This window comes from Podarcis tiliguerta (assembly GCF_965153285.1).
Source record: "Podarcis tiliguerta genome assembly, chromosome: 7".
NCBI lineage: Eukaryota > Metazoa > Chordata > Lepidosauria > Squamata > Lacertidae > Podarcis > Podarcis tiliguerta.
Window position 1 is genome coordinate 1,207,595 of NC_139540.1, and position 27,759 is coordinate 1,235,353.

The window sequence follows — 27,759 nt, forward strand, 5'->3', positions numbered from 1 at the left end:
GATGAATCCCAAACCGGAATTAAGATCGCTGGAAGAAATATCAACAACCTCAGATATGCACATGACACAACCTTGATGGCAGAAAGTGAGGAGGAATTAAAGAACCTTTTATTGAGGGTGAAACAGGAGAGCGCAAAATATGGTCTGAAGCTCAACATCAAAAAAACGAAGATCATGGCCACTGGTCCCATCACCTCCTGGCAAATAGAAGGGGAGGAAATGGAGGCAGTGAGAGATTTTACTTTCTTGGGCTCCATGATCACTGCAGATGGTGACAGCAGCCACGAAATTAAGAGACGCCTGCTTCTTGGGAGGAAAGCAATGGCAAACCTAGATAGCATTTTAAAAAGTAGAGACATCACCTTGCCAACAAAGGTCCGTATAGTTCAAGCTATGGTTTTCCCAGTAGTGATGTATGGAAGTGAGAGCTGGACCATAAAGAAGGCGGATCGCCGAAGAATTGACGCTTTTGAATTATGGTGCTGGAGGAGACTCTTGAGAGTCCCATGGACTGCAAGAAGATCCAACCTCTCCATTCTGAAGGAAATCAGCCCTGAGTGCTCACTGGAAGGACAGATCCTGAAGCTGAGGCTCCAAGACTTTGGCCACCTCATGAGAAGAGAAGACTCCCTGGAAAAGACCCTGATGTTGGGAAAGATGGAGGGCACAAGGAGAAGGGGACTACGGAGGACGAGATGGTGGGACAGTGTTCTCGAAGCTACCAGCATGAGTTTGACCAAACTGCGGGAGGCAGTGGAAGACAGGAGTGCCTGGCGTGCTCTGGTCCAGGGGGTCACAAAGAGTTGGACACGACTAAACAACAACAAATGCCTAACAAAAAGGCTTTTCCAGCCACTTCTGGGGGAGGGAGTTCCGTAGGTTAACCACGCTGCTCCTCGAACCAAAGGGGAGGCCGGGACACACACACACGTGTTTCCTTCACCTCCACGTTCGGGCATACACGTGTTTTCTTCCGACGCCCTCCCAGGGAGTTCAGGCGAGCGGGACACGCCTGGGTGCCTTGAAGCAGGGCCCCATCCTCGGATCGTACACGTGAAAACGCCTTCCATTCACACGTGCGCCCTGTGCGCGTGGAGGCCGGCTGCGGCAGGAGAACTCGGGCGGGCCTCTATGATGCAGCCCTCGTGCCAGAGCGGCGTCTCCCCGAGCGGCCCTTCCCTCCCGCGCTCTCTATGGCCCTGCGCCGGAAGTGGCGAGTCCCGGCCGAGCGCCCCCTCTCGGCCCGGCGAGGGAAAAAAACCCCCTCTCGCCCCTCCCTCCCTCCCTCCCTCCTCCTCCCGCGGCCGCCGCCGCCATATTGTCACCCCCCCAGCGGACCCGGGAGAGGCCAGCCCCCTCCCTGCCCCCCTCCTCCCACCAGGAGCGGACCCGGGAGAGACCTGCTCGACCCGGTCGCCGCCGCCGCCGCCGCCTCAGCGGCCCGGCGAGGTAATGAAGCGGGGGGGGGGGGGAAGAGAAGCCCCTTCGCCGCCGGGAAGCGAAAATGGGGGGGGGGGCGGAGGGGGACCCTCTTCTCAGGGGGGGGTCCTTCATTTCGGGGTGGGGAAGGGGCCAGGCTGTGTGTCCGTGGAGGACCTGGGGGGGGGTTGTTGGAGGATATGGGTGGGGGGGCCCTGGAGCAGGGATGGGGGGGCGATCTGTGGGGGGATGAGGGAAATGGGGGGGGGGAGACAGAGGCCTTCCTACCTGGACGTGGGGTGAGGGGGTGAAAGAGAATGAGAGAGCCCCCCCTTCCAGAGGTGCGAACTTGAATGGGGGGGGGTGTTCCAGGTAGGCTCTGCCCCACATAATCGATCACATGACCTGGCACACACACATTGTTTGAATGGCAATGCCCATCAAATTTTTTTGGGGGGGGGGGAGCGGGAAGGCGAAGGGTCCTCTTCCCCCAGGAGTGAGCTGGCTCCTCTGCCCGCCTGTCAAGTGTGTGGGGCAGTTATGGGGGGGACACGATCTGTGGGCTTGGGGGTGGGGTCAGGATAGGTTTGGGTGGCAAAGGGTCCCTTCCTGTCATCTCTCTCTCCTTTCCCCCACTCCCCCAGTGAAATGGGGCCCCAGACACTGAGCAGCTGTGACTTGGAGTAGGGTGCCTGTCTGGTAGGGGGTGTATGGGGAGAGTGCCTGCCCCTTAGATTCCCCCTGGGGGTCTTGCAGCCTGCAGAGAAAGGTGGGCACGGTGGTGGGGGGCTTTGGCACCCACAAATTCCCCACCCCAACCTTCCCGGTGGTCTCCGTAGCTGCCCCATCCCCGCATCCCGAGGGCAGACTATAACCCCCCATCAAAGAACGACAAGTTCTGAGACGCACAAGACACACTCCGAGACCGGAATCAATTCTTTGCTTAACTCTCACCTCTTCCGTTTGCATAGATGCATTTTTATTTTAGGGCCGGAGCTCAGTTGCGGATCACCTGATTTGCACGCAGAAGGTCCCGGGATGAAACCCCAGGGGCGTCTCCTGCGAGAACGGGGCCAAACTCCCTGCCTGAAACCCTGGGGAGGTGCTGCCTGTCAGTGTGGGCAATACTGAGCTAAATGGAGCAATGGTTTGACAGCTTCTTCCTGCGTTCCTCTAATCCAGTGTCCAAACTTGGGTCTTTGTGTGTTTTTTGGACTACAGTTCCCATCATTCCTGACCGCTGGTCCTGCTAGCTAGGGATGATGGGAGTTGTAGTCCAAAAACAGCTGGGATTTGGAAAATGAGGCTCTAATCGGTTTAGGATCAGGCTAGAGGCTGTTGCCCACTAAGCGCAAGATCATGCCCCAGGATAAGCCGCCTGGGTGACATGGGAGGAGCACATTGATTTAAGCAGGTCTGCCTTTGGCCTTTGCGGATAAAAAGTCCTCCGCACAAACAGCCCAGTGCCGGAACGGTGCTCTTTCAACAGCCCAACCAGGTGATCCGGAAAGGCCTGTCCCCTTTGTGTGTGCGTTTGAGCGCTACTTTGAGCCCTTAATGGGAGTCGCTGGGTTGGAAAGGACCTTGGGGAGGTCCTCTCCTCCAGCCGCCTCCTTCTCAGTGCAAGATCCGGGTGTTATTTCCTGGAGTTGTTCTCCGACAACTCTGGCCTCCCAAAGCAGCTCACGCAAGGCAAGGGAAGCAGAGGGGGAAGATGGAGGAGAGGCCCCTCCTTCCAAGTTGTGACTCTTGCGATTTGCAGGGTCTTGGGACCCCTTCAGTTCTGTGAAAGGCAAGCCAAAGTGGTGAGCCAGAAGTGGGCGTTTATGCCCAGTTCTGGCCAGGCCAAACTTCCCCTGTTGTTGCTCTTGCTTAAACAGCAGTTTTCCCTGTACAGGGTGGGGTGGGTGAGTGGGCAGAGTGGCTTTTCCCTTTGCTTCTGCTGTCCTGGGGCAGAGAAGTGGCAGTTGGAGTCAAGGGTTCTTTCCATCAGGGGATGAAGGAACAAGCCCCTTGCTGCAGCTGCTGCTTCTCCTCCTCCTCTGACCAATGGGTGGGGCCAGACTGGCCTCCCCCTTGACTTGACATTATTCCTGGGGGCAGCGGGAGCAGCCATTGGGGTGCGGCTTTGGTCCCCTGGCCAGTACCAGGAGCCAGACTTTGCCGCATTGCAAAGGGATGGACTACATGACCGCTTGAGGTTCCTTCTGATGACAAGTCTCTGATTCAGCTCTATAGCATCCCTGCGGATGAACGCCTGGCCTCTGCTGAAATATCCCCTCTGGAGACAGTCTGCTCTGCTGTCCAGAAGCTCTGGCCATAAGGAAGTTTCTCGTAATGTTTGGCTGAAATTAATTAACCCATGACTTTTGGGAAACCGTTCTTGTTAGACCACCTTGGATCAGGTGCTGTATCTGCTGATGTTCTGCCTTATGTAGAACTGGACTAGCTCAGTGCTGTCCACTTCTGCTGGCTGTGGAGCCTTGGCTTCTCTCAGACAGTGGCATTTTCCAGCCCTGTCTCCAGAGATCCTTTCAAAGGCAATGCTGGGGATTGAACCAGGGGCGTCTTGCTCTTAGTCGCTGAGCTGCAGGCCTTCTTTTGACAGCCTTCTGCACTCTGCCTTTTGCAAGATGATGATGTTAATAATAATAATAATAATAATAATAATAATAATAATAATAATAATAATATGTTTGTACCCCGACCATCTGGCTGAGTTTCCCCAGCCACTCTGGGCGGCTCCAAATTGAGTGTTAAAAACAATACAGCATTAAAAAAAGTCCCTGAACAGGGCTGCCTTCAGATGTCTTTTAAAGATAAGATAGCTGCTTATTTCATTCCCATCTGCTGGGAGGGCCTTCCACAGGGCGGGTGCCACTACCAAGAAGGCCCTCTGCCTGGTTCCCTGTAACCTCACTTCTTGCAATGAGGGAACCGCCAGAAGGCCCTCAGCGCTGGACCTCAGTGTCCGGGCAGAATGATGGGGGTGGAGACACTCCTTCAGATATACTGGGCTGAGGCCGTTTAGGGCTTTCAAGGTCAGCACCAACACTTTGAACTGTGCTCGGAAACCTACTGGGAGCCAATGCAGATCTCTCAGGACCGGTGTTATGTGGTCTTGGCGGCCGCTCCCAGTCACCATTCTAGCTGCTGCATTCTGGATTAGTTGTAGTTTCCAGGTCACGTAGCTCCAGTAGCCCCTGTAGAGTGCATGGCAGTAGTCCAAGTGGGAGATCTTTGTGCCTGGGCCTCTTGCCTCTGTGAGTGAGCCTGGCCGGTACTGGGGTGCAGGCAGGCGGGGAGTCTAGTGAGGGCGCTGCAGCATTTTGGGCTCTCCGTGTTGGAGCTCGCTCTTCTCTTCCGTCCCTCCCCACCCCTAGGGTTGCTAAGGTGTGAACACAGGAAATTGCTTTATGCTGAAACGATCTTCCGTGGGAGGTGGTGGACTCTCCTTCCGTGGAAGTTTTTAGGCAGAGATTGGATGGCCCTCTGTCATGGAAGCTTTGGTTGAGATTCCTGCTTTGCGGGGGGTTGGGCTAGATGACCCCAGAGGCTCCCTTCCAACTCTATGACTCAGACCGTTGGTCCATCTCACTCAGCATTGCCTGCACTGACTTTTGGCTTTTCAGGATTTCGAGTTACTTGCCCTATTTGCAGAGACTGAACCTGGGACCTTTTGCATCCAAAAGAGATGTTTTGCGGCCCTTCCCATTGCTGTGTTGGTTCGCGTTGTGCTTGGGAGCCTGATATATATGTGCAAGATCTGTAAGAATGTGCTGAACTTTCAGAGCAAGCAAGCCTGGTCTGGATGGCTGGACAATTCAGGCAGGGGTCTCAAATATGGTTCCCACCATCCCTGTCCACCGGCCCTGTTTCCTGAGGCTGGTGGGAGTCTGGGAGGTCACCCCCATGCTGGCTAGGCCTGAATCAAGGCATAACTGATCTGTGAGGAGCCATCTTTGCACACTCTCTCTTGATCCTGTAAAAATGGCTGGATCAAACCAGGCCCAGGCAATCTTTGCAGAAATCGCCCCCAGCAGCTGACAGTCAGCCCGGACCGGTTGCTTTGTGTGTCTCTTCTTTCTGCTCACCCCATCAATATTTATTTTGCTTATTTAGAGAAGTATATCTCGCCCATTACTGCTCAGTAGAAGGTGCTGTTCTCCAAGTGGAATTTGATTCCTTGGCACTGAAGCAGACGGGAGTATTTCCAATCAATGCTGTCTCTGGCCCTGGGGGTCAGGGCTGCTTGTTAACGAGAAGATCGCTGATTTCAGCCCACCCAGGGATTCCTACATTGCAAGAGGTTGGACTAGATTGCCATTGGGTCCCCTCCTACTGTAAGATTCTATGATTCTACAGTTCTATGAGTCTATTATCAAAACCTTTTATGAACCCTGCATGTTTTTTCTTTAGGAAGTTGTTCTTTTAGTTTCTAATATAACCCTTTCCCTCCTCCACTGCAGGTAATACAGCAGCTCACTGTTGCTCAGAGTAGACCTGCTGAAATGAATGAAGTGAGGTCTCCTCTGAGTAGGACAGAGTTGATGGTTGCTGGCCTATCTGCTGGGATTTTGCCGCTACCAGTTTTCCCCCAAATTGGCATCCTCCAGATGCTTTGAACTACGACTCCCATCAGCCCTAGCTTCCTGCGGCCATGCTGGCAGGGGATTATGGGGAATGGCAGTCCAAAACACCTGGGGGGGCACCAGGCTGAGGAAGACTGGTCCATACTCTTTCAGTTTAGCACACCGTTCACAACGACTGAGGTTTTGAATTGTTGCTTGTGTTGTTGGTGAAGGGTGTGTGTGTTGCGGTGGGGATGAAGATGAGCTGCCTAAGCCTTTGCTGTTCTTCCAGGCACAGGGCGATGCTGTGAAGAGGCGCCTGGGCTTTCGGGAATCTCCTTTGCGTTTTGTCCTCCTGGGCCCAATGGAGACCTGCTGACCACGTGGAAGCGTCTGACCGCACCTCCTGAGCTCTGCCCGGCCGCCCGCCCCCTTCCTCCCCCCAAAACTCCCGCCTGCCTGGAATGCTGCACGTGCCTTGCTCTGCGTCTCGCAGGACGGCTCCCGGAGGCTGCGGTGGAGCTGCAGATTAACCAAGGCTCAAGGTAGGAGACTGGCTACGAGGGAGCCAAACTCTCTGCCGGTGACCTGGAGCTCACCCTGTCTTTTCTCGGGGCGAGAGGGAAAGCGTGAGCTGGTGTGGAGGCAAGCTTGGGTTCTTGTGCGAACGGAGACCTCGCTCTGTCCCTGCTCCCTGTTTGCACCCTGTGTTTGACTCTTTCTGTCTGGCTGTTGTCCAGCATTGCATGCTGGTTCTCGGGTCCTAGACTCATTCATTTCTAGCATCTCTAGCCCACCTTTTCCTCCAAGGAGCTCAAGGTGGTGTACATAAGTCCCTCCCGTGGCCCATTTTATCCTCACAACCACCCTGTGAGGTAGGCTAGGCAGAGAGAGTGACTAGCCCAGTGAGTTTCATGTTCGAGTGGGGACACGAACCCAGGCCTACCAGGTCCTGGTCTGACTCTTTGACTGCTACCCTGGCTCCCAGTTCAGAGAGTCTGCGCAGCATACATGGGGAACCAAGGTGGCAACCTGCATCTCTTTTGCCATGCGCAGACAGGGCCTGGCGCTGAGGTTGCTCGCCACACTTGGCCTGCGCATGGAGAAGTGGAGGAAATGCAGTGATTTATCACGTGCAGGAGCCTCAGACAGGAGACCTTTCTCGGAGTTCCACCTGAACTCCACTTCCAGAAATAGGTGCTGTGTTGACTTAAATGCACACAACCGCGGTGCGAGGCTTACCTCAGGCTCCACTCTGTTTCTTAAAGCACTGTAAACACAGGCCTCGAGTTACATGTTTAAAACCACCCTGTCATACAGAATTGCTGGTCAACCAAGGCAGGTTATGCAAATTTGGGTGTTGTGCCTGTGTGACCTTTTCTGCTGGGTTCTGCCTATATGGAGACTTTGAAATATTTTGGGAGGGATTACTGTGGTCAGGGAGGGGTGGGTGGGAAAAGCTCTCTTTTGCTCAAGATTTCAGTGGATGCTGTTTGAATCGCAAGCACTTGTGTTTTCTCCTGCAATAATGAGGATTGCAAACATGCTGAGATTCTTGGTGAGCCAAATTCTGCTCTGGAGCTTCGGCTGCCCTATGTGACAAAGAGTATTCAGGAAGTGTAGAGGCAGAGAATGAGTATTCAGGTGTGCAGGTGAACATGAGAAAAATCTAATCAGTGCTCTACTTATTTATTTATTTATTTTAATTTAGTTAGAAGAATTTGTCAGCCACTTAGTCAAAGAGTTCCTAGGCAGTTATATAAAGGAATTGTCAATATACAAATATAGTCAGCCGCATCATCATCATCATCATCATCATCATTATTATTAGCCCAAGTAAAACTTGCATACGTTTCCAGGTAGGTTTGTCAAAACAGAAAGGTTTTGACCAGGTGTCTCAAAGAGAATAACAACAACAACAACTTATTATTTATACCCTGGGTGGCTCCCAACAGAATATTAATAATGATAAAAAAGCAATAAAATATCAAACATTTAAAATTTCCCTAAACAGAGCTGCCTTCAGATGTCTTCTAAAAGTCAGATAGTTGTTTATTTCCTTGACATCTGATGGGAGGGCTTTCCACAGGGCAGGCGCCACTACCGAGAAGGCCCTCTGCCTGGTTCCCTGTAGCTTTACTTCTCGCAATGAGGGAACCACCAGAAGGCCCTCGGAGCTGGACCTCAGTGTCCGGGATGGATGATGGGGGTGGAGACGCTCCTTCAGGTATACTGGGCCAAGGCCGTTTAGGGCTTTTAAGGTCCGCACCAACACTTTGAGCGCAACAAGGCTGTCTGCTGAATGTTACTAGGCAGATTTCCAGTTCACAGGGGCTGCCACACTGAAAGATCTGCTCCTCATAGACGTGGAACAAACTTCATAGGGTACTTGCAAAGGTACAAGTTCCACAGATCCATGTGGACACTAATAATAATAATAATAATAATAATAATAATAATTATTTATTTATACCCCACCCTTCTGGCTGAGTTTCCCCAGCCACTCTGGGCGGCTCCCAATTGAGTGTTAAAAACAATACAGCATTAAATATTAAAAACTTCTCTAAACAGGGCTGCCTTCAGATGTCTTCAAAATGTCAGGTAGTTGTTTATCTGTCTGACATCTGATGGGAGGGTGTTCCACAGGGTGGGTGCCACCACCGAGAAGGCCCTCTGTCTGGTTCGCTGTAACCTCACTTCTCACAATGAGGGAAATGCCAGAAGGCCCTCGGCGCTGGATCTCAGTGTCCAGGTAGAACAATGGGGGTGGAGACACTCCTTCAGGTATACTGGACCGACAGGACTGCTTTGGCAGCTGATTTGCACCCTCTGCAGCATCCTGGGGCCATTTGCTGGGCAGTGCCGGTTTGAGGAAGGGCCGTGGCTCAGGGGCGTATCCCACAGGGGTGCTTTGAACACAGAAAGAAGCAGCCCCAAGTCTGCTGCACCTCCAGGCAGGGCTAGAAAGGACCCCTGCCTGAAACCTCAGAGAGCTGCTGTCGCTCAGTGTGGAGTAACAGTCTGTCTGTGTGTTGAGCAGCTTCCGGGGTTCCCTTTTCCTGGTCATAGCAGGGGGCTGCCCTAGATGAGCCTTTGGGCCCCTTGCAACTCCCATGCTTGTGGGAGGCGGGACGGCTGTGCCATTTCCTGGAGCCAAGCATCGAAGCCGCTCTGACTTGGGCTTCCAGCAGAGCGGGCTGCGTTTTTCTCAGGCCTCTGCTGCGGCTCCAGAGGATATCTTTGACCTGCGGGTTACCCAGCGTGGCCGCTGCTTCCAAGTGAAAGGCAGCCTCGGCGCTGGCAATCTCTGCTAGATCAGTGTTGTGCTCATTTGCCAGTCAACAGAGGTCAGCTGGGGATATGAGTGGCCCGGCTCAGTTTCCTTGCACTGCTTTCCGGGTTCCTTGTTGTGTCTGGAATGGGCTGGAGCCGGACGGGACGGAGGCTGTGGAGAAGCGCATTCCTACGGCTGCGTTCATAATCCACTGGCTTAGTGCCCGAAGCAGCCTGTGGCTTAGGAGTAAGTGGATTCCTCCGTTGTTTTCGCGAAGTGATTCTGAGAAGGTAGCATGTTAAAGGGAAGAATGTTTGTCATGACCGAGACAACCGACTATCCTTCAGGGTCTCTTCCAATTCTGGGATTCTAATATTTACATCCTTTTCCTGAACTGGGGCTCGCGACTGCATGCACAAATCAAAACAAGACAGATAAAATACAAAAAGTTAAAAACAGATAAAAGACCATCATTTTAAAAAACAATTAAACTTTAATAGATTAGAATAGAAACAATATAAAAAAACCAAAGATGTTAAAATACAGAGGATGAAAACAGCTGTAAAGTTGTTTTAAAGGTGGGGAGAGATCTGAACATGCAGTATTAGGTCCTCTGCGTGGGGAACACAGAGAAATGCTATTGGGTATCGGAGAAAAGGCGGAACTACTCAACATTACTTTGCCTCTGTCTTCACCCAAAAGGAAAGCGATGCCCAACCTGATGATAAATGATGCAATGAGGGAGCTGCAGCCCAAGACAGGAAAAGGGAACAACTGGCTCCTTTAAAGGAATTCGAATCTCCAGGGCCTGATTTCTTTTTCTGATAGAATTACAAACTTAGTGGATCAGGGAAATGCTGTGGACATAGTGTATCTGGATTTCAGCAAGGCTTTTGACATAGGCAGGAAGGTAAACGGCGTTTCCGTGCACTGCTCTGGTTCGCCAGAAGCAGCTTAGTCCTGCTGGCCACAGACCCGGAAGCTGTACGCCGGCTCCCTCGGCCAGTAGAGCGAGGGTGGCTTCTCTAAATCAGGGACCTCCCTGGAAAATAGGGACACTTGGAGGGTCTGACCTTAGTGGGACTCCTGGCCAAGCCCTTTCGCTGGCAGCCCCTGCCTCCTCCTCCTCCTCCTCTTCCTGCTGAGCAGTCCTTTGCTGCTTGCTTCTCCTGTTCTCTGTGTGCCAGCCTGCTCTCTCTCTTCCTCCTCCTGGAAGCAAGCGGGCGGGCGGAGGGGGGAGGCTCTCCAGAGACACGGCTCAGCCGCCTTCCTTTGAGCCAGCCTTCCCTCCTTCGCTTGCTCAGAGCCTCGCCTTTGAAGCTGCACATTGCAGCCTCCAGGAGGGATGGCGCTGCCCCTGCCCAGGCAGGCAGAATCCAGGGATCCAGCTGCCTCCCACCCCACCCCCTCTTGCTGGTTTCCCCCAGCAGGACTTCTGAGGGATGCAAATCCAAGTCCCAGGTGGCTAAGACTCATTCGAGAGAGCCTTTATTCCTGGGAAGCTGCTGAAACCGGTGCCTATGGACAGCTGTGCAGCTGATTTGCCAAGGTGGGTGCGGAGGCAAGCGGGGCTGCAAGGAAAAGGAGACCCCTGGGAAAGGGGGCCGTGTTGGGCCCCCGGGCCGCCATCCCAAGCTTGGCCTCTGTTTAGAAACTGCCGTTCCACCTGCTGGCAAGGGGGCCCATTCGCCTGGGAGCAGGGTGCACAGGAGAGCAGAGTTTTGCTGAGATTACTCGGAGGAGCCTCGCTCGACAGCAGGTGTGGCTCTGGAGCCTTCCTTTGCTTGGATCACCCCCTTTGAAGCAGAAGTCCTAGTCTGCTGTTGCTGCTGTCAGAGGGAGCTTTCCGTCGTCTTTCTCAGGAGAGAGTCATACATAAAATACCACAGGAAGCTGTTTTCCATGGGCAGAGCTTGGTCCCTCTCGCTCAGCTCTTAGTGTTAATCTGGGTGGTGAATTGGAGGCTGAAATCCCCAGTGCTGGGGACAAGCACGCCTTCTAGTCCTGCTTGTGAACTTCCTGGAGGTCTCTTGTTGGTGTCTGCGGGAAAGAGGATGGTGGAGCGGGTGAGCCTTTTGTTGCACAGTCTGCCAGGGGATGCTCTTAAGCTCCCTGCCTACAGGTGGGGACCACCTGCAGCCTGAGTCTGATATTTCCAGGCACTCTGGTAGTATTCAACCAGCAGAGTCTGGCTAAGTTGCTGGGTGTGTGTGTGCGTGTGCATATTTCTATCATCTCACTATGTGCAAGCCCTCGCCTGACTCAGATGAAGCTCTTTTTGCAGTTGGCTGTTGGGGAAGCTGGAAAACGGCATGGTCTGGGGACAAAACTCCCTTGAGGCGCTTTGCTTTCCTCTCTGCTCCCCCTGGGATGTTGGTTGGAGCTCCTGCAGGGCCCTCAGGTTGGGAGGCATTAAAATGGAGTCATCAGTTGGGAAGGGACCCAAAGGGTCATGTGGCCCAATGCCCTGCAATGCAGGAACCACAGACGTATTGCTGCTGATTTCTGCATTGGCCTCCATTGTGGGGTTCTAGGCAGGTACGCTTTCCTGCTCATGGAGCCGGGCTGACCTGCCATTAGAACCTAAGAAGAGCCTATTGGTTCAGGCCAATGGTCCATCTAGTCCAGCCTCCTGTTCTCATAGTGGCCAACCGGATGCCCGGTTTCCATCAACTGCGATTCAGAAGCACGGCTGCCTCTGACTGCTGGAGCAGAGCACAGCCATCAGGGCTGTTGGCCATCAGCAGCCCTCTTCTCCTCCATGAACTTGCCTAATCCTCTTTTAAAGCCATCCAGGATGGGGGCCACTCCCGCCTCCTGAGGCAGCGAGTTCTGTAGACTCTGGAGTTTCCCGCCGGACTCTGAAACAGCCAGGAGAGGCTTGGGAAGTCCGCGTGGGGATCACTGGGCTTTAGGGCTGATGGACGTCCCGGCCAGGAAGGCTGGTCCTCTGGCTTGGCCTGCCAAGGGGAAGCTGGCCTGCACCCAGGATAGGCATTAAAACCAGGATGGCGCCCTCACTTCCTGGGCCTGAGCCCCAGCAGCGGCAGGAGGTAGCTTGGTCCCAGGTGTGGGGTCAGACAGTGTCCTCTGAAAGGGCTTCGTGGAGTAGCAGATATTTAGGGCTCTTTGGGGCCTGCTCTTCATTGCTTCTTGGCACTGGGGAAAGCACAGAGAGAGCAGGTTCCTCTTGCTGGCTTAATTGGCCTCCGGGGCAGAGAGCGTGTGGATCTGGTGCCAGGAGGAGGAGGGAGGGTTTATGCTGCCAGGAGGGCTGTTGGCTCTGCAGAGCCCGAGCGCTTCCTGCTGCATCGGCCGGCCTCCCTGGAAGGCAGTCAGCGGCAGCAGGGCGGGCTCCTTGCCCTGACAAGAGACCTGCTGGCTGTTCCTGAGGGGTTTTGTCCGGCGATGGCAGCCTGGCACCTGAACGGAGGCAGAATCCCTAAGAGCCTGCTTGGAGCCCAAGGCCAGTTCCTCAGCACCACAGGCAGGCTCCTCTTTCCCTCCACCTTCCAAGGCTGGGCCTGGTTCTGTCCGGGGAGCCTCAGCTCAGTTGAAAATGGCAAGGTCTCCACCAGCCCTGCTCTGAAAGAGCGGTCTGCTCCTGCTGCTCCCCCCCCACACCTGTGGTTTCCTGCTCTCCATGCAAAAGGCCGCAGGATCGGACCAAGCGTCTCCACGCAGGGTTGGGAAAACACTCCTACTTGAAACCTGGAGAGCTGTTCAGATTGAGCAAGGCAGGTGTCAGGTGCTGGTTTGGTTGCTCGAGAGCAAACCGGCAAGACTCCGCCCTGTCTTTTCCAGGCTTTATTCTTAGTGCAAAACCATTTACAGTGAAGAGCATTGCAAGTCCATGTCTGCTCAGTCGCTAGCAGAATCTGGGAGTGGCCGGTCCTTGTACCTTCCCCAGCATAACAGTCGCTTGACCCCCAACCTTCTCCTCCCCTCCCTGCGCCAAAACCTACTGCGCAGCGTGGGTGCTGGCAAAGGGGTACTTCCCTCCCCTCCGGCTTGCTCAGGGTCGGTGTTGAGGCTCTCCCTAGCATCCCCTGGTCCCACCACCTCCGCCCCACTGGAGGTGGGGCTTTCCTCCTGGCCAGAGGAGGAGCTGCTTCGCAAGACTTTCAGAGGTTCCCTATAACACAACTGCCCTTCCACCTCTCGCCTCTGAGCTGATGGCAGTTCCCTGCCAGCAGGCAATGAGCTGAGGCACTATCAGGCCCCCCACCCCTGCTCCCAGATCAGTTTACGATCACAGATTACATGTGTTGGGTGTGAAGGATTTCAGCTATGTGGTTGAAGGCCAGCCGGTTGAAATTGCACGAATTGAATGTGCAGAAGGTAGAGAACTTTTTTGCACATGCACGCCATCCCCAGAACTTCACCCCCTGTGACGTGATACTATGGATGCAATCTCCGCATCCATCCACCATGCTGGCTCCTTGAGAACATGAGGTGTGCAGGCCTCTTGCTCTTGCTGTTTCAGGTCTCATCCTGAGGGCTTGGGCAGCCAAAGGCTGGCAGACGGAGCGAGGCGTGTGCCCCTGTGTGAGCATGGGCACGTGGGCCTTCCAGGTTCCCATTGCTGGTGCTTCTTGCTGCCTCCTCTTCTCCTGGGCTCTCTCTTGCTCCATCTTAGAGGAGACCCTTCAGAGCTATTTCGGCGGTTTCTGGGTTTGCTTTGTTGTTCTGAGCAAAAGAGCTGGGGAGAAGAGCTTTCATTTATCATTTACTTACTGCATTTACACCCCGTCTTTTCCCTCCAAGGAGCTTGAGGTGGCAAACAGGGTTCTCCCTCTCGCTCACTTAAGCTCCACAGCACCCCTGCGAGGCAGGCTGGGCCAAGAGACAGCGAGCTTCATGGCTGAGCGAGTGGGGAGACTCGAACCCCTGTCTCCCAGGTCTGACACTCTAACTGCTATACCCCCTTTCCCCTCCCTCTTCTCTTTTATCTTAGTGCCTAATAATGACCTTCGGTTCCTTTCTCTCATGCCCCTGTGCTTATCCTCTCCTCCCCTTTTCCCCAGAGCAATTGAGGCGCTGACCTCCAGGCTGGGAGAGCATGTCGGGCCCGGTGCCAAGCCGAGCGAGGGTCTATGCGGACGTCAACACACAGAGGCCCCGTGAATATTGGGACTACGAGTCGCACGTCGTGGAATGGGGGTAGGGGAACCACAGAGCCCTGCTGGATTAGCCCACAGGCAGCCCACCGGAGCATGCCAGCCTCTTTCAAAAAAAAACCCTTCTTCTTCTCTAACAGCAATCAAGATGACTACCAGCTTGTTCGGAAGCTTGGCCGTGGCAAATACAGCGAGGTCTTCGAAGCCATCAACATCACCAACAACGAGAAAGTCGTGGTGAAAATCCTCAAGGTGGGTGGGGAGCAAGAGGTCCTGAATTTCTCCTGGCGGGGGTGTGGGTGTGGTGGGGTCTCTTTGGCCAGGGGTTGGGCTGGGAGGTTTCCAGTTCAAATCTCATTCCTGGCAGGCACTTGCTAGGCAGCTGCGGGCAAACCCCTGCGTGGGGACAGCAGCTGGCTACCTCGCATGGGTGTTGTAGAGGCTGCTGAGGGGGCCGACGTGAGGTGCTACAACCTCTTGAAAGGGGGTGCCTCTGCTTTGCTGGTGATTTGGTGTTCACTTTACAAGATCCAGACTCCAGTGCAGGAAAAGCACTGGAGCTGATTCAGGAGTTTGGGCAAGTAGCAGGATTCAAGTTAAATAAGAGCAAAACCAAAGTGTTGCAAAAAAAATTAGATAACGAGGAGAGAAAAATCCTTCAAGAAAAGACAGGCCTTGTTTTTGTGAAGAAAGTGAGATATTTATCGGTGAAAAATGTGAATTTATATAAAGATAATTATGAGAAATTATGGAATGAAATTAAGAGAGATCTTGAGATCTGGTCAAGTCTAAAATTGTCATTAATGGGCCGAATATCGGTGGGAAAGATGAATGTATTGCCAAAGATGTTGTTTTTATTCCAAGCTTTACCAATTATTGATAATATTGAATGTTTTAAAGAATGGCGGAAAGCATTGTCTAAATTTATCTGGCAGGGGGGAAAAACCCAGAATTAAATATAAATTACTAACAGATTCAAAAGAAAGAGGAGGGTTTTGTGTTTATGCATCTTAATTGCAAAAGCAAAGCTTGGAATTGCATTGAAGAGCCTCGTCTTCCAAAGGCTAGGAAACCTGAGGAAGTCCAAGGTGGAGTTTGTGTCCTGGGGGGCCTTTGGACCCCCGCCTCCTCCATCCTCTCACCTTTGCCGTGGAATTGCAGGTGCTGCGGTCCTCAGCCAAGAACCATAAAACAAAACCTGAGCTCAGTGTGCGTTTGAGTGTGCAAAGTGCTCTGTGCTCCTGGTTGCCTTGATTCCGGACCTTTGCGACAACGACTGTGTTGCACTCTCTTTTTCAGCCAGTAAAAAAGAAGAAAATCAAGCGTGAGATCAAGATCCTCGAAAATCTCCGAGGAGGCCCCAACATTATCAGCCTTCTAGACATAGTCAAGGACCCCGTGGTAAGGGCTGCTGTGTGTGTGTGTGTGTGTGTGTGCGCGCGCGTGTGTGTGGCCCTTTCAAGCTGATTTTCAAAAGAGGCAGGAAGTTCTTGTAAGTGGGGCATGGAAACCTCCCTGGCTTCTCTCCACCTGGATCCCAGAGACGCGACCTGCCTCCAGCAAGGCAGCCGTGCTGGGCAAAAAAACAACACTGGGAGTTGTCATTTTGTGGCTGGGAAGAGCATTCCCCCTCTCCGCCATGTTCCTTCCTCCTGGAACATGGAGCTGCCTGCTGAGCCTGCGCCCTTCTGGGACCCCCAGGCTGCCCGCTCCTGGTGGGCAACCCTGGCTCAGGCTCTGCCTGGAGGGGGCTGCCTTTTGGCCAGAGGGCAGGTCTAGGTGAGCTCTTGGCTCCCTGATCCAGTACGTTTCCGAGCACAATTCAAAATGTTGGTGCTGACCTTTAAAGCCCTAAATGGCCTCGATCCAGTATACCTGAAGGAGGTCTCCACCCCCATTGTTCTGCCTGGACACTGAAATCCAGCGCCGAGGGCCTTCTGGCGGTTCCCTCATTGCGAGAAGTGAGGTTACAGGGAACCAGGCAGAGGGCCTTCTTGGTGGTGGCACCCGCCCTGTGGAAGGCCCTCCCACCAGATGTCAAAGATAAAAACAACTACCAGTTTAGGGAAGCTTTTAATGTTTAATAGGTTATTGTATTTTAATATTCCGTTGGAAGCCGCCCAGAGTGGCTGGGGAAACCCAGCCAGATGGGCGGGGTATAAATAATAAATTATTATTATTATATATCAGGCTATGTGGGGTATTTATTTTTATCCCTAGCCCATGGCCTACTTTGTTCCAAGCTCCAGGCCAGCAGAGTGTGGCAGGGCAGCTTCCGCAGGGCCTCTCCCTGGTATCCAGATATAAGTTGTTTATTTTAAAGTTATGCTTCCATTCTGCCTTTCTTGTATTGGCTCAGATGGCTATTAGGTGTGTGACCTTTGCCATCTACTTTGTTGTTTCTTCAGCCTGCAAACTGCCTTGTGCATGGTACCTCTGGTTACATACGCTTCAGGTTACATACGCTTCAGGTTACAGACTCCGCTAACCCAGAAATATTACCTCAGGTTAAGAACTTTGCTTCAGGATGAGAACAGAAATCGCTCAGCGGCAGCAGGAGGCCCCATTAGTTAAAGTGGTGCTTCAGGTTAAGAACAGTTTCAGATTAAGTACGGACCTCCGGAATGAATTAAGTTCTTAACCCGAGGTACCACTGTAATATAGAAAAGCAGTATACAAACTGAAAGTGAAATGAAATGAAATCTAGCCGTTCTTTCTTGGCTGCAGGAGCCCAGGCCCAGAGCCGCTTAGGACAGGTTAATTGTGTGCTTCTGGACCCCGTAGGAACATAGCTCAGGAATGTCTACCCTGACCAGGATTCCAGGCAAAGCATCTCTTCCAGCCCTTCCTGGGAATCCCGTTGGGGTGGACCCTGGGCCCTTCTGCACGCAGAGCAGGTGTTCTGCCACTCAGCTACATCCGTTGCCCACCTTAAGCCTGTGGTCCTGCTTGAGAGGGGAACAGGCACCTCTCTGCATCAGAAACCAAGTCTTCCCCACCCAGCTTCCTTTTCAAGAATCCTGGCCATTGGTGATCCCCCAGAACTGAGTCGGGGGGCTTCCCAGGGGGCTGCTGTCTCCCTTCGGCCCACCCCCATCCTGGCTCACCTGCTCCGTAGATGCAGCGTGGCTACAGTAGCTTTTGGGGGGCTAGGGAAGAAGGAAGACTGTGCTCCTCTCTGTCCCCCTTCAGGGGTTTGAGACTAAACCCTTCTGGTCATTCTCTGTTTTTTCTCTCTCCTGCCCTGGAACGCTCTGCGCTGGCTCTGCAGTCCCGGACACCCGCCCTGGTCTTTGAGCATGTCAACAATACAGATTTTAAGGTGAGTGGAGGCCGGTTGGGTGCTGCGATGCCTCTGGGTGCCTCCTCACTTTCTGATGTGTGTGTATGTGTATTGGGTGGAGCTTAACTATGGGTCTAAAGTCCTGGAGAGGCTGCGCAATGTCACCCTTCTGTTCCAGGGCTGCTGGAAAACCCGTCTTTGACTTGGAGTCAGTGGTGGGCTGACTTGGGGGAGGGATGTGGTGTCAGCTTCATTCAGGTCTCCCCCCTCCAGCTCCTCACTGTTGCCCCTCCTTCTATCCGTTGCCCATAACACACACACACACACACACACACACACACACACACACCACCTGAAAGGTGTGGAGAGATTAAAGAGCCCTGTCCTTATCTGGGCCATGTGTGCGATGCTTTCTTTCCTAGGCCACCACCGTAAAACCCATCTGAGAGCAGTCAAATGGATTTTTCTGTCCGCTCTTCCTTCGGTCTCTTAGTCCTAGGAAGCCTACTTCCTCCCAGTGTGGTCTAGTGGTTAAGAGCGGTAGACTCGTAATCCGGTGAACCGGGTTCGCGTCTCCGCTCCTCCACCTGCAGCTGCTGGGTGACCTTGCGCCAGTCACACTTCCTTGAAGTCTCTCAGCCTCACTCACCTCACAGAGTTTGTTGTGGGGGAGGAAGGGAAAGGAGAATGTGAGCCGCTTTGAGACTCCTTAGGGTAGTGATAAAGCGGGATATCAAATCCAAACGCTTCTTCTTCTTCTGGACATGCCAGGGAGGCAGAGGGGCGGCAGAGCCGTCTCTCAGCTGGGCAGTGGCTGGTTCTTCTCCCATTTGAGGAGATGGTTTCAGTGCAGGAGATGGTGATGTGGGGAAGGGGGCGGCACAGGCAGCCTGCAGGAGATGAGGCGAGACAGCGGCTCCTGGATGGATTGGATGCTACTCCCTTCTCCTACAGACCCAGCCCTCGCCCTGGGCTCTGGCCCTGGAAGTGTTGGGCTTTCAGGTGGTGAGACAAAGCCAGAGGGAGCCTTAAGGCTGCCCTCCTCCCTGATGGTTCTGCAGTACGTTGCAAAAAGAGAACATTCTTGAAGAGATTACATCTGAAGGGCTGCCACGTGGAAGATGGAGCAGGCTTGTTTTCTGCTCCAGAGTGCAGAACCCAAACCGATGGATACAAATTGCAAGGAAGGAGATTCCGAGCACAATTCAAAGTGTTGGTGTTGACCTTTAAAGCCCTAAACGGCCTTGGCCCAGTAGACCTGGAGGAGCGTCTCCACCCCCATCGTTCAGCCCAGAGACTGAGGTCCACCACTGAGTTACAGGGAACCAGGCAGAGGGCCTTCTTGGTGGTGGCACCCGCCCTGCGGAACGCCCTCCCACCAGATGTCAAAGAGAACAACAACTACCAGACTTTTAGACGACATCTGAAGGCAGCCCTGTTTAGGGAAGCTTTTAATGTTTGATGCATTACTGTATTTTAATACTGTGTTGGAAGCCGCCCAGAGTGGCTGGGGAAGCCCAGCCAGATGGGCGGGGTATAAATAATAATTGATGATGATGATGATGATGATGATGACTAAACGTTAGGAAGAACTTTCTGACAGTAAGAGCCATTCGGCTGTGGAATGTACGCCCTCGGAAGGTGGCGGAGTTCTCCTTGGTTGGAGAAGTTGGGTGGCCTTCTTCTGGATTAGGAATTCTTTAGCTGGACTAGATGCCTCCCTTCCAACTCCACAATTCTGTGACCCCGTTTGGAGGGGACGTGCGTGAAAGTCATCCTTCAGCTTTGCTGTGAGCAGGGTGGGCTGCAGAGTCTCTGTTTTAAGCCCTCGAAGCCCTTCAACATCCTTCCAGACCAGGCAGGTTGTTGTGATCCCTCGGCAATGCGCAGAGAGGTGCTCTGAGCATAAGTCGAGAGGTGCTGTGCTGGCAGCGCGTTGCAGATGCCAGGGCACAGCCTTGCTGCTGGAAACAGATCCAGCCCAGAGCTCCGGGGGCTGCCTTGCTAATGGCACTTCTGCAATATCTCTTTTCTTCCAAGCAATTGTATCAGACGCTCTCGGACTTTGACATCCGATTCTACATGTATGAAATCTTGAAGGTAAGGTACTGAGCGCAGGGGAATTGGGCGGGGGAGATGAGCTTTGGTTCTGTGCTTTGGTTAGCCACACACAGTGACTGTGCTGGGTTGGGGGGCAGAGCAGGGGCTCCTGACCTGTGACCCGGGAGCCCAAGAGAGGCTGTGAGCATGCTTCTCACTATGGGTGGTGTCCAGTCCTCCCCCACCTTTGCCTGTGGCTCAGTAGAAGAGCATTGCCCTGGCTTTCAGAAAGCCCCAGATCCACTCCCTGTCCACTCCAGCCAGAGTTGGGAGAGAACTTGTGTGGTCGTGGGGAGTAGGCTGGCCAAGATCCTGAGCCCAGGGCTGCTTCCTTGCATGGCTCTGCTTTTGAAGCAAGGCAAGGACGCTCTTCCAAACGCGGCCTGTTTGCCGCTGCCCACCTCTCTTTCCCTCTTTCTCTGCAGGCGCTGGACTACTGCCACAGCATGGGCGTCATGCACCGGGACGTCAAGCCTCACAACGTGATGATAGACCACGAGCACCGGAAGGTAAGGCCGTCGCGGGATGAGTGTCGCGAGGAGCCATGGAGGTTTCCTCGCCTGGCACAGCCAGCTGGCTCAAGGCCAGGCAGCCTGTCCAGCAGTGTCCAGCTAGGGAGCGTTTGCCACGGTCTGGAGACACATCGAGCTCTGCACCTCAGTAGAATAGAATAGAATAGAATAGAATAGAATAGAATAGAATAGAATAGAATAGAATAGAATAGAATAGAATAGAATAGAATAGAATAGAATATTTATACCCCGCCCACTCTGGGCAGCTTCCAACAAAGTATTAAAATACAGTAATGCGTCAAACAGTGAGAGCTTCCCTAAAGAGGGCTGCCTTCAGATGTCGTCTAAAAATCTGGTAGTTGTTCTTCTCTTTGACATCTGATGGGAGGGCATTCCACAGGGCAGGTGCCACCACCGAGAAGGCCCTCAGCCTGGTTCCCTGTAGCTTTGCTTCTCGCAATGAGGGAACCGCCAGAAGGCCCTCGGCGCTGGACCTCAGTGTCCGGGCAGAATGATGCGGGTGGAGACACTCCTTCAGGGATACTGGGCCGAGGCCGTTTAGGGCTTTCAAGGTCCCCCACCTGCCCAAGATTACATATGTATTTATGCCCCTTCTCCACCCCACCCGCCAGAAGTGGGGCTTAAGGCAGTTTGCAAAAAATTAAAACACAGATAAATCACACAGAGCTAAAAGATGTAGAAGGGTTCTTTTAAAAACAACAACAATTAAACGATCTGTCGAATTCAAACAATGTGAAAAAACGTATATGTTGAAATGCACATAGTAATAAACAGCGCACTCTTCGGATGCCTTTCCTTGAAAGCAGGCTTCCTTGGGCAGCCTGTCTGCTCGTGGCTGCTGGGACCGGGGGGGGGGGGGTCCTCTCCCCCCTCCCCCTCCCTCCCGGCTTCCTCTGGCGCTCAGGGCCCCCCCTGGCCTCTCCCTTCCCTGCCTGCAGCTGCGCCTGATCGACTGGGGTCTGGCCGAGTTCTACCACCCGGGGCAAGAGTACAACGTGCGAGTGGCCTCCCGGTACTTCAAGGGTCCAGAGCTCCTGGTGGACTACCAGGTAGGTTGGAGGCCAGGGCCTTGCTCCGCAGCGCTGCCCGGCGCCCAGCCCATCCCTTCCAGGCGGACGGAGAGCAGGAGGGCAGCCCAGGGCCCTTTCTCCGTCCTCGGGAGAGAGCCTGGGGTCGCCTGCGTGCGAAGAGGGCGCTCTGCTGCCCAGACACCTCAAAACGAGGGTGTTTGCTGGAGACGCTGCTTGGGGCAGGCATGGGCTGGACCATCCGTGCCACCTGGTTCTCCAGAGGGGCAGGGGGTCCCTGGGGGGCCTGCCCACGGCACTGGGTTCAGCTGGAGATGGTCTGAGCCGACGGAAACAGAGGGGTGGGCAAGGCTGGGCAGGGGGTGAAGGTGTTTGCAGCCTTCTGAAAGCTTGGTTTTGGGGCAGGGGAGGGGGAAGGTGTCCTCTTTCTTGGTGGCTCTCCCCCTGTGCCCCCCCCCGGTTGCTTCACTGCTCTCTCCACCCCCCCACCCCCCGGCCCTCCTTCCTTCTGCAGATGTATGACTACAGTCTGGACATGTGGAGCTTGGGCTGCATGCTGGCCAGTATGATATTCCGCAAGGAGCCCTTCTTCCACGGACACGACAACTACGACCAGGTGAGGCAAACTCTCCTTTTGGTTCTGGCTTTTGCCCAAGGGGGAGGAGGAAATGGGCCGTTTGTTGGGGGGGGGGTCAGGAGGACTGTGGTGGGAGACCTGCTCAGGTGAGGCCTCCTTCAGTTCTATTTTTCCTCCCAATTTTTTTTATTGATTTTCCACATTTATGACAAAAAAGACATTACAAAACACACAACAAAGGAAAACACTTTACAATACAGTAAACTAAACACAAAAAAGAATCATTTCTTCAGTTATCTAATTCTCCTAACATTAATAACTGACTTCCTCGCATCCCCTCTAACTGAATTTCATTATGTCAGATGTCAAAGCGATAAATAACTACCTGACATTTAGAAGACATCTTAAGGCAGCCCTGTTCAGGGAAGTTTTAAATCTGTGATATTTTACTGTATTTTTTGTTTCTATGGAAGCCGCCCAGAGTGGCTGGAGAGGCCCAGCCAGATGGGCGGGGTACAAATAATAAATTATTATTATTATTATTATTATTATTATTATTATTATTATTATTATTATTATATCACCTGTATGACAGGTCTCCAAATTCATATTTCTAACAATATTGACTCCTAACATTTACTAAGCTCTTCTCCTTTATTAATATTCTAATCCTTAATATTTACTTGCACATATTCCTCCCCTAAGCCTATTTATTACTTCCAAGAATTTTCTAATTATGCACCTGCTTCAGTTCTGGCCGGGCTGGGCCCTCTCCGCTGCCCTCGCTGGGTGTGTGGGTGGGATCCTGTCTCCTCTCCGCTCCCCCCCCCCCCCCGCATTCTGTGCTTTCTCACCGTCTCCTCCCCCTCCCTTCCCAGTTGGTGCGGATCGCAAAGGTCTTGGGCACAGAGGACCTCTATGACTACATTGACAAGTACAACATTGAGCTGGACCCCCGCTTCAACGACATCCTTGGCAGGTGAGCGCGGGGCACCCGGAGGCCTTGCCAGGACATTGCAGGGCTGGATGACCTTTAGGGGACCCTTCTGTGATTCCATTCCTTGCCAGGCCAGAGACATCCTCTCTCTCTTGGCGAGAGGGGCTTCCAATCAGACCTTGCGCTGCCCCAAAAACCCCTTTCCCTTGTGCGTGGGGTGTGTGGGTTAAGGGGCCTTGCAGCGCATGGCTTCGGGGCCCTTGAGCGCCAGGCCTGTGACTCCCCCCGCCCGTCTCTCTCTCCCCCCCAGACACTCTCGCAAGCGATGGGAGCGTTTTGTGCACAGCGAGAACCAGCACTTGGTGAGCACCGAGGCCCTTGACTTCCTGGACAAGCTGCTGCGCTACGACCACCAGACGCGGCTCACGGCCCGCGAGGCCATGGAGCACCCTTACTTCTGTACGTGCCCCCCCCTCCTGCCCCCCTCCTTATTGGGCCCTGGCTCCCAGCCTTCTCAGAGCCAGGGCCGCCTGCCCCCCGGGCTTCCATCCACCTGGGGACCCATTGCTGAATGGTTGCCTGGTGGGAACAATGCTGCAGCGCCCCACCTCGGATCAGGCCGCAGCCCTCCAGGTGAGGACCCCCCCTGCCTCCCCCTACAATGGCACACGCGGACACCAGGTTCTAGCTGGCCAGTTGCTCCACCCTGCCCGTTGTCCTTTTGCTTACCTGCCTGAGGGTCTGTGGCCCAGCGCACGACTCTGCCATGAGGGGTGCCAGGCCATTTCTCCCAAGCCTTTGCCCACGACGCTGCGGCGGTGTCTTCAAGCACCCAACGTGCACTCCTGGTCTCGCCTCGGGCTCTGCCCAAACTCTGCAGGCCCTACCAGTGCCTCCCCCTTTCCCCAGGGCCCCTTGCCCTCTGGGGACCCCAAAGCTCTCCCTCCTGCTCCAGTAGCTATTGGGGTGCTCTTTGGGTTGGCAGGCGGTGGGGACCAGCACAGGCCTCGTGATCACAGCAAGTCTTCCCAGTAGGTTTCCCCCCGATGAGGCAGTTGTGAGGACTGAATGTCACCCCCCCACACCTTCCCACAGTCCCCTCCTCTCCAGGGTTTCCCCCCAAGCAAACGGAGACTGTGTCTGCATGCAGCCAACCTCTGCTCCGCTCTTTTCATTTCTCTGTGTGTTCTGGGAGACCAAGATGGAAGGGAGCTGGTTGCAGCAGGAGGGAGAGACTCCCTGGTTTCTTCAGTAGCTGGTCTCCTCTCTGTCTCCTGTCCCTTCCTCTCCTGCTTCTGAGTCTGGACTGCTCTCTGCCACAGCCTCTTCCTGCTCACTAAACCCTGTTGCTGCTCCAGCTTCCGGCGCTTCCTCCCTGCGGTCCTCTCCCCCTTTTCCCTCAGAGCCAGTGTGGTGTAGTGGTTAAGAGCGGTAGTCTCGTAATCTGGGGAACCAGGTTCGCGTCTCCACTCCTCCACATGCAGCTGCTGGGTGACCTTGGGCCAGTCACCCTTCTCTGAAGTCTCTCAGCCCCACTCACCTCACAGGGTGTTTGTTGTGGGGGAGGAAGGGAAAGGAGATTGTTAGCCGCTTTGAGACTCTGTAGGGTAGTGATAAAGCGGGATATCAAATCCAAACTCTCTTCTTCTTCTTCTGACCACTCAGAGTCGCTCCACCGCCAATTCCCAGGCTCTGACCCTTCTTCCTCTCTTGGTTCCCCACCTGGTGCCCCCCACCATTTCTCTGCACCCACCCAGACCCTGACACTAGATTCCCCTTCCAACTCTACCTCCCTCTCATTCTCTGCTCTCCTGTCCAGATCCAATAGTGAAAGATCCGGCCAGGATGGGCTCCTCCACGGTGCTCTCGGCAGCTAACACGCCCGTCAGCTCCTCCAGCATGTTGGCAGGTAGGTTTCCGGAGCCAGGGGTGCCCGTGTCTGCCCTGCTCTGGCGTGGCTCACGCAGAAGAGGTTTCAGAGAATATGGATGAAGTTCTAGTGCACTGTTACCGTCTTGAATGCAGTCAACACAGTTTCCTTCTTTTAGGTAACATGCTGCTCTGTTTGAATACAAAATACTTAGATCCTCCGGACTTTGGATTCCAGAACTAATTACATTTTCAGTTGCTTCTGAGGATCTGAGGACGGCCTCTCCAAATTGCCCACTTTTAAATAATTCATTTCCTTCAGCTTTCAATGTTGGTGCAGTGGAAGGGAGCAAAGGAGAACACTTTTTTCCCAGCTGTTTTTTCCACACCTGAAAAAAAAAGACAGCCAAGGTTTTACGGGATTCTGAAAATGAAGTAAATGGCTGTCTGGGCAGTGACAAAAATAATAGTGAAAAGAAGGAAGTAATACAGAAAAATTCAGAATCTTCAGCAGCTAATTCAGCTAATCCAGTGCCGAGGGCCTTCTGGCAGTTTCCTCATTGTGAGAAGTGAGGTTACAGGGAACCAGGCATAGGGCCTTCTCGGTGGTGGCGCCTGCCCTGTGGAACTCCCTCCCACCAGATGTCAAAGAGAAAAATAACTACCAAACTTTTAGAAGACATCTGAAGGCAGCCCTGTTTAGGGAAGTTTTATGCTGTATTGTTTTTAACACTCGATTGGGAGCCGCCCAGAGTGGCTGGGGAAACTCAGCCAGAAGGGTGGGGTATAAATAATAAATTATTATTATTATTATTATTATTATTATTATTATTATTATTATTTATTCAAACAGAGCAGCAAGTTACCTAAAAGAAGGAAACTGTGTGGACTGCATTCAGGACGGTAACACTGCTCTGGCGTGGGGCACGTGGGACCCGAGGGAGGGCTGATGGGCCCCTGCTCCCCCACCCCCTTCCTCCGGGGCCCTGACTCTCTGGCCTCTTCCTCCCTCTCTCTTGCAGGGATCGCCTCCATGTCCGCCTCTCAGCCCATCGGCAGCCTGGCAGCCTCCCCCGTCATCTCCTCTCCGAACACTCTGGGCTCGCCGGTGCCCGCCACCGCTGGAGCGCAGCCTTGACCTCGACGGCGCCACCTCTGGCTCCCAGCACCGCCAAGCCCGCGGCCTTGCCCCCCGCCCGCCCGCCCGCCTGCCTGCCTGCCTCTGCAAGGCTCCGTGGCCCCCCACCCGCAGCAGGCAGGAGGGGAACAGTGTGGGGGTGGGCAGGTGCACGGAGGGGGGGGGGTCCTGTCTCTGGAATATGATATTATTATTATTTCCCCCCGTTTGTTTTTGTTGAGTATGTCAAAGAGCCAAGCCTGGGCCGCCGCCGCCGCCATCGCTCCTCCTCCTCCCCCTCTGCGGCAACGAGCACGGACTCTGGCAACGGGCGGAGGAGGTCTGTCTCGAGGGATGCCGGCTGCGCTCTTCCCATGGGGGTCGTGGTTAGGGATGCAGCCGCAGTGGGGGCACCGAAGCGGAGAATAAAATTTATTTTCTATGTCCCTAACAGGGCAGTGTGGCCAAACACTCGTTCCTGGTTGTGTGTGTGTGTGTGTGTGTGTGTAAAAGGAGGTCATCATGGAACCAGCTTTTTTCTTTGCTGCTCCAGGGATCAGATTCAAATTACCCAGAAGGAGAGTCCCACCAAGTACAGTGGTGCCTCGCAAGACGAAAATAATCCGTTCCGCGAGTCTCTTCGTCTAGCGTTTTTTTCGTCTTGCGAAGCAAGCCCATTAGCGGATTAGCGCTATTAGCGGTTTAGTGGCTGTTAGCGGCTATTAAAGGCTTAAGGGATTAGCTGCTAAAAGGCTATTAGCAGCTTAGTGCCTTAGAAAAAGGGGGTGGGGAGCGGAAAAAAACCCCCAGGAATCGCAAGACATTTTCGTCTTGCAAAGCAAGCCTATAGAGAAATTCGTTCTGCGAAGCACCTCCAAAACGGAAAACCCTTTCATCTAGCGGGTTTTCCGTCTTGCGAGGCATTCGTCTAGCGGGGCACCACTGTATTAGGAAGAACTTGCTGGCAGTAAGAGCTGTTGGACGGTGGAACAGACTCTCCTTCCTTGGAGGCCTTTAAGCAGGGGTTGGACGGCCGCCTGTCAGGGATTTGCTAGCCGTGTTTCCTTCATTGCAAGGGAGTTCGACTAGATTGCCCTCAGGGGTCCCTTCCAACTCTCAAATTCTGACTCCCTTATTTTATTTTATTTTTAATATTTTTTTATTTTTACCAACCACCAAAACACAAACAGTTAAACCCCCCAGGCAGCTGATACATTGGGTATACAATATCCAATAATATACCTATTCAATAATATTCAATAATAACATATTCAAATTACCAATATGTACACTTATATATAGGGGACGCGGGTGGCACTGTGGGTTAAAGCACAGAACCTAGGGCTTGCCGATCAGAAGGTCGGCGGTTCGAATCCCTGCAACGGGGTGAGCTCCCATTGCTCGGTCCCTGCTCCTGCCAACCTAGCAGTTTGAAAGCACGTCAAAGTGCAAGTAGATAAATAGGTACTGCTCCGGCGGGGAAGGTAAACGGCGTTTCTGTGCGCTGCTCTGGTTCGCCAGAAGCGGCTTAGTCATGCTGGCCACATGACCCAGAAGCTGTCTGTGGACAAGTGCCGGCTGCCTCGGCCAATAAAGCGAGATGAGCGCCACATCTGGACCTAATGGTCAGGGGTCCCTTTACCTTAACACTTCAATATACCGTAACACTCCTCCTTCCACAATGTTTACTTAACTTTTAACATTTTAATTGCCCCAAATTGTTCAAACCTACCCTTATAAGACTGACTTTGGAGAGGTCAGTGCAGCCTCCTTACAGACACGGTCGGACCACTGGGCCCATTTTGCCCAGGGCTGCGACTGATCCCCTGTGCCGTCGGGATCAGAGGGTCTTGAGTCTTCCTCGTCCTGCTTGCCTGAGATGTTCTAGCTCAGGCATAGGCAACCTTCGACCCTCCAGACGTTTTGGCCTA

General features: G+C 53.5%; 1 protein-coding gene across 1 annotated transcript; it reads left to right on the top strand.

Annotated features, from left to right (window-relative positions):
• The first annotated feature begins 1,222 nt into the window (after positions 1–1,222).
• LOC310681357 (casein kinase II subunit alpha-like) lies at positions 1,223–26,279 on the top strand. The gene is made up of 14 exons (XM_083449076.1): positions 1,223–1,449; positions 6,283–6,535; positions 14,292–14,427; positions 14,525–14,636; positions 15,684–15,785; positions 17,656–17,706; positions 19,708–19,767; positions 20,193–20,276; positions 21,239–21,349; positions 21,843–21,944; positions 22,784–22,884; positions 23,153–23,301; positions 24,662–24,751; positions 25,734–26,279. The coding sequence occupies exons 3-14, from the start codon at positions 14,327–14,329 to the stop codon at positions 25,847–25,849; spliced, it is 1,179 nt and encodes a 392-aa protein (XP_083305202.1). The 5' UTR covers positions 1,223–1,449; positions 6,283–6,535; positions 14,292–14,326; the 3' UTR covers positions 25,850–26,279.
• Positions 26,280–27,759: the final 1,480 nt, after the last annotated feature.

Excerpts from the sequence above, each read along its gene's own strand:
- LOC310681357 (XM_083449076.1), top strand. The coding sequence starts at position 14,327 with ATGTCGGGCCCGGTGCCAAGCCGAGCGAGGGTCTATGCGGACGTCAAC. Across the intron at positions 14,637-15,683 it reads TCGTGGTGAAAATCCTCAAG|CCAGTAAAAAAGAAGAAAAT; the intron begins GTGGGTGGGGAG and ends TCTCTTTTTCAG. Across the intron at positions 24,752-25,733 it reads CTCCTCCAGCATGTTGGCAG|GGATCGCCTCCATGTCCGCC; the intron begins GTAGGTTTCCGG and ends TCTCTCTTGCAG.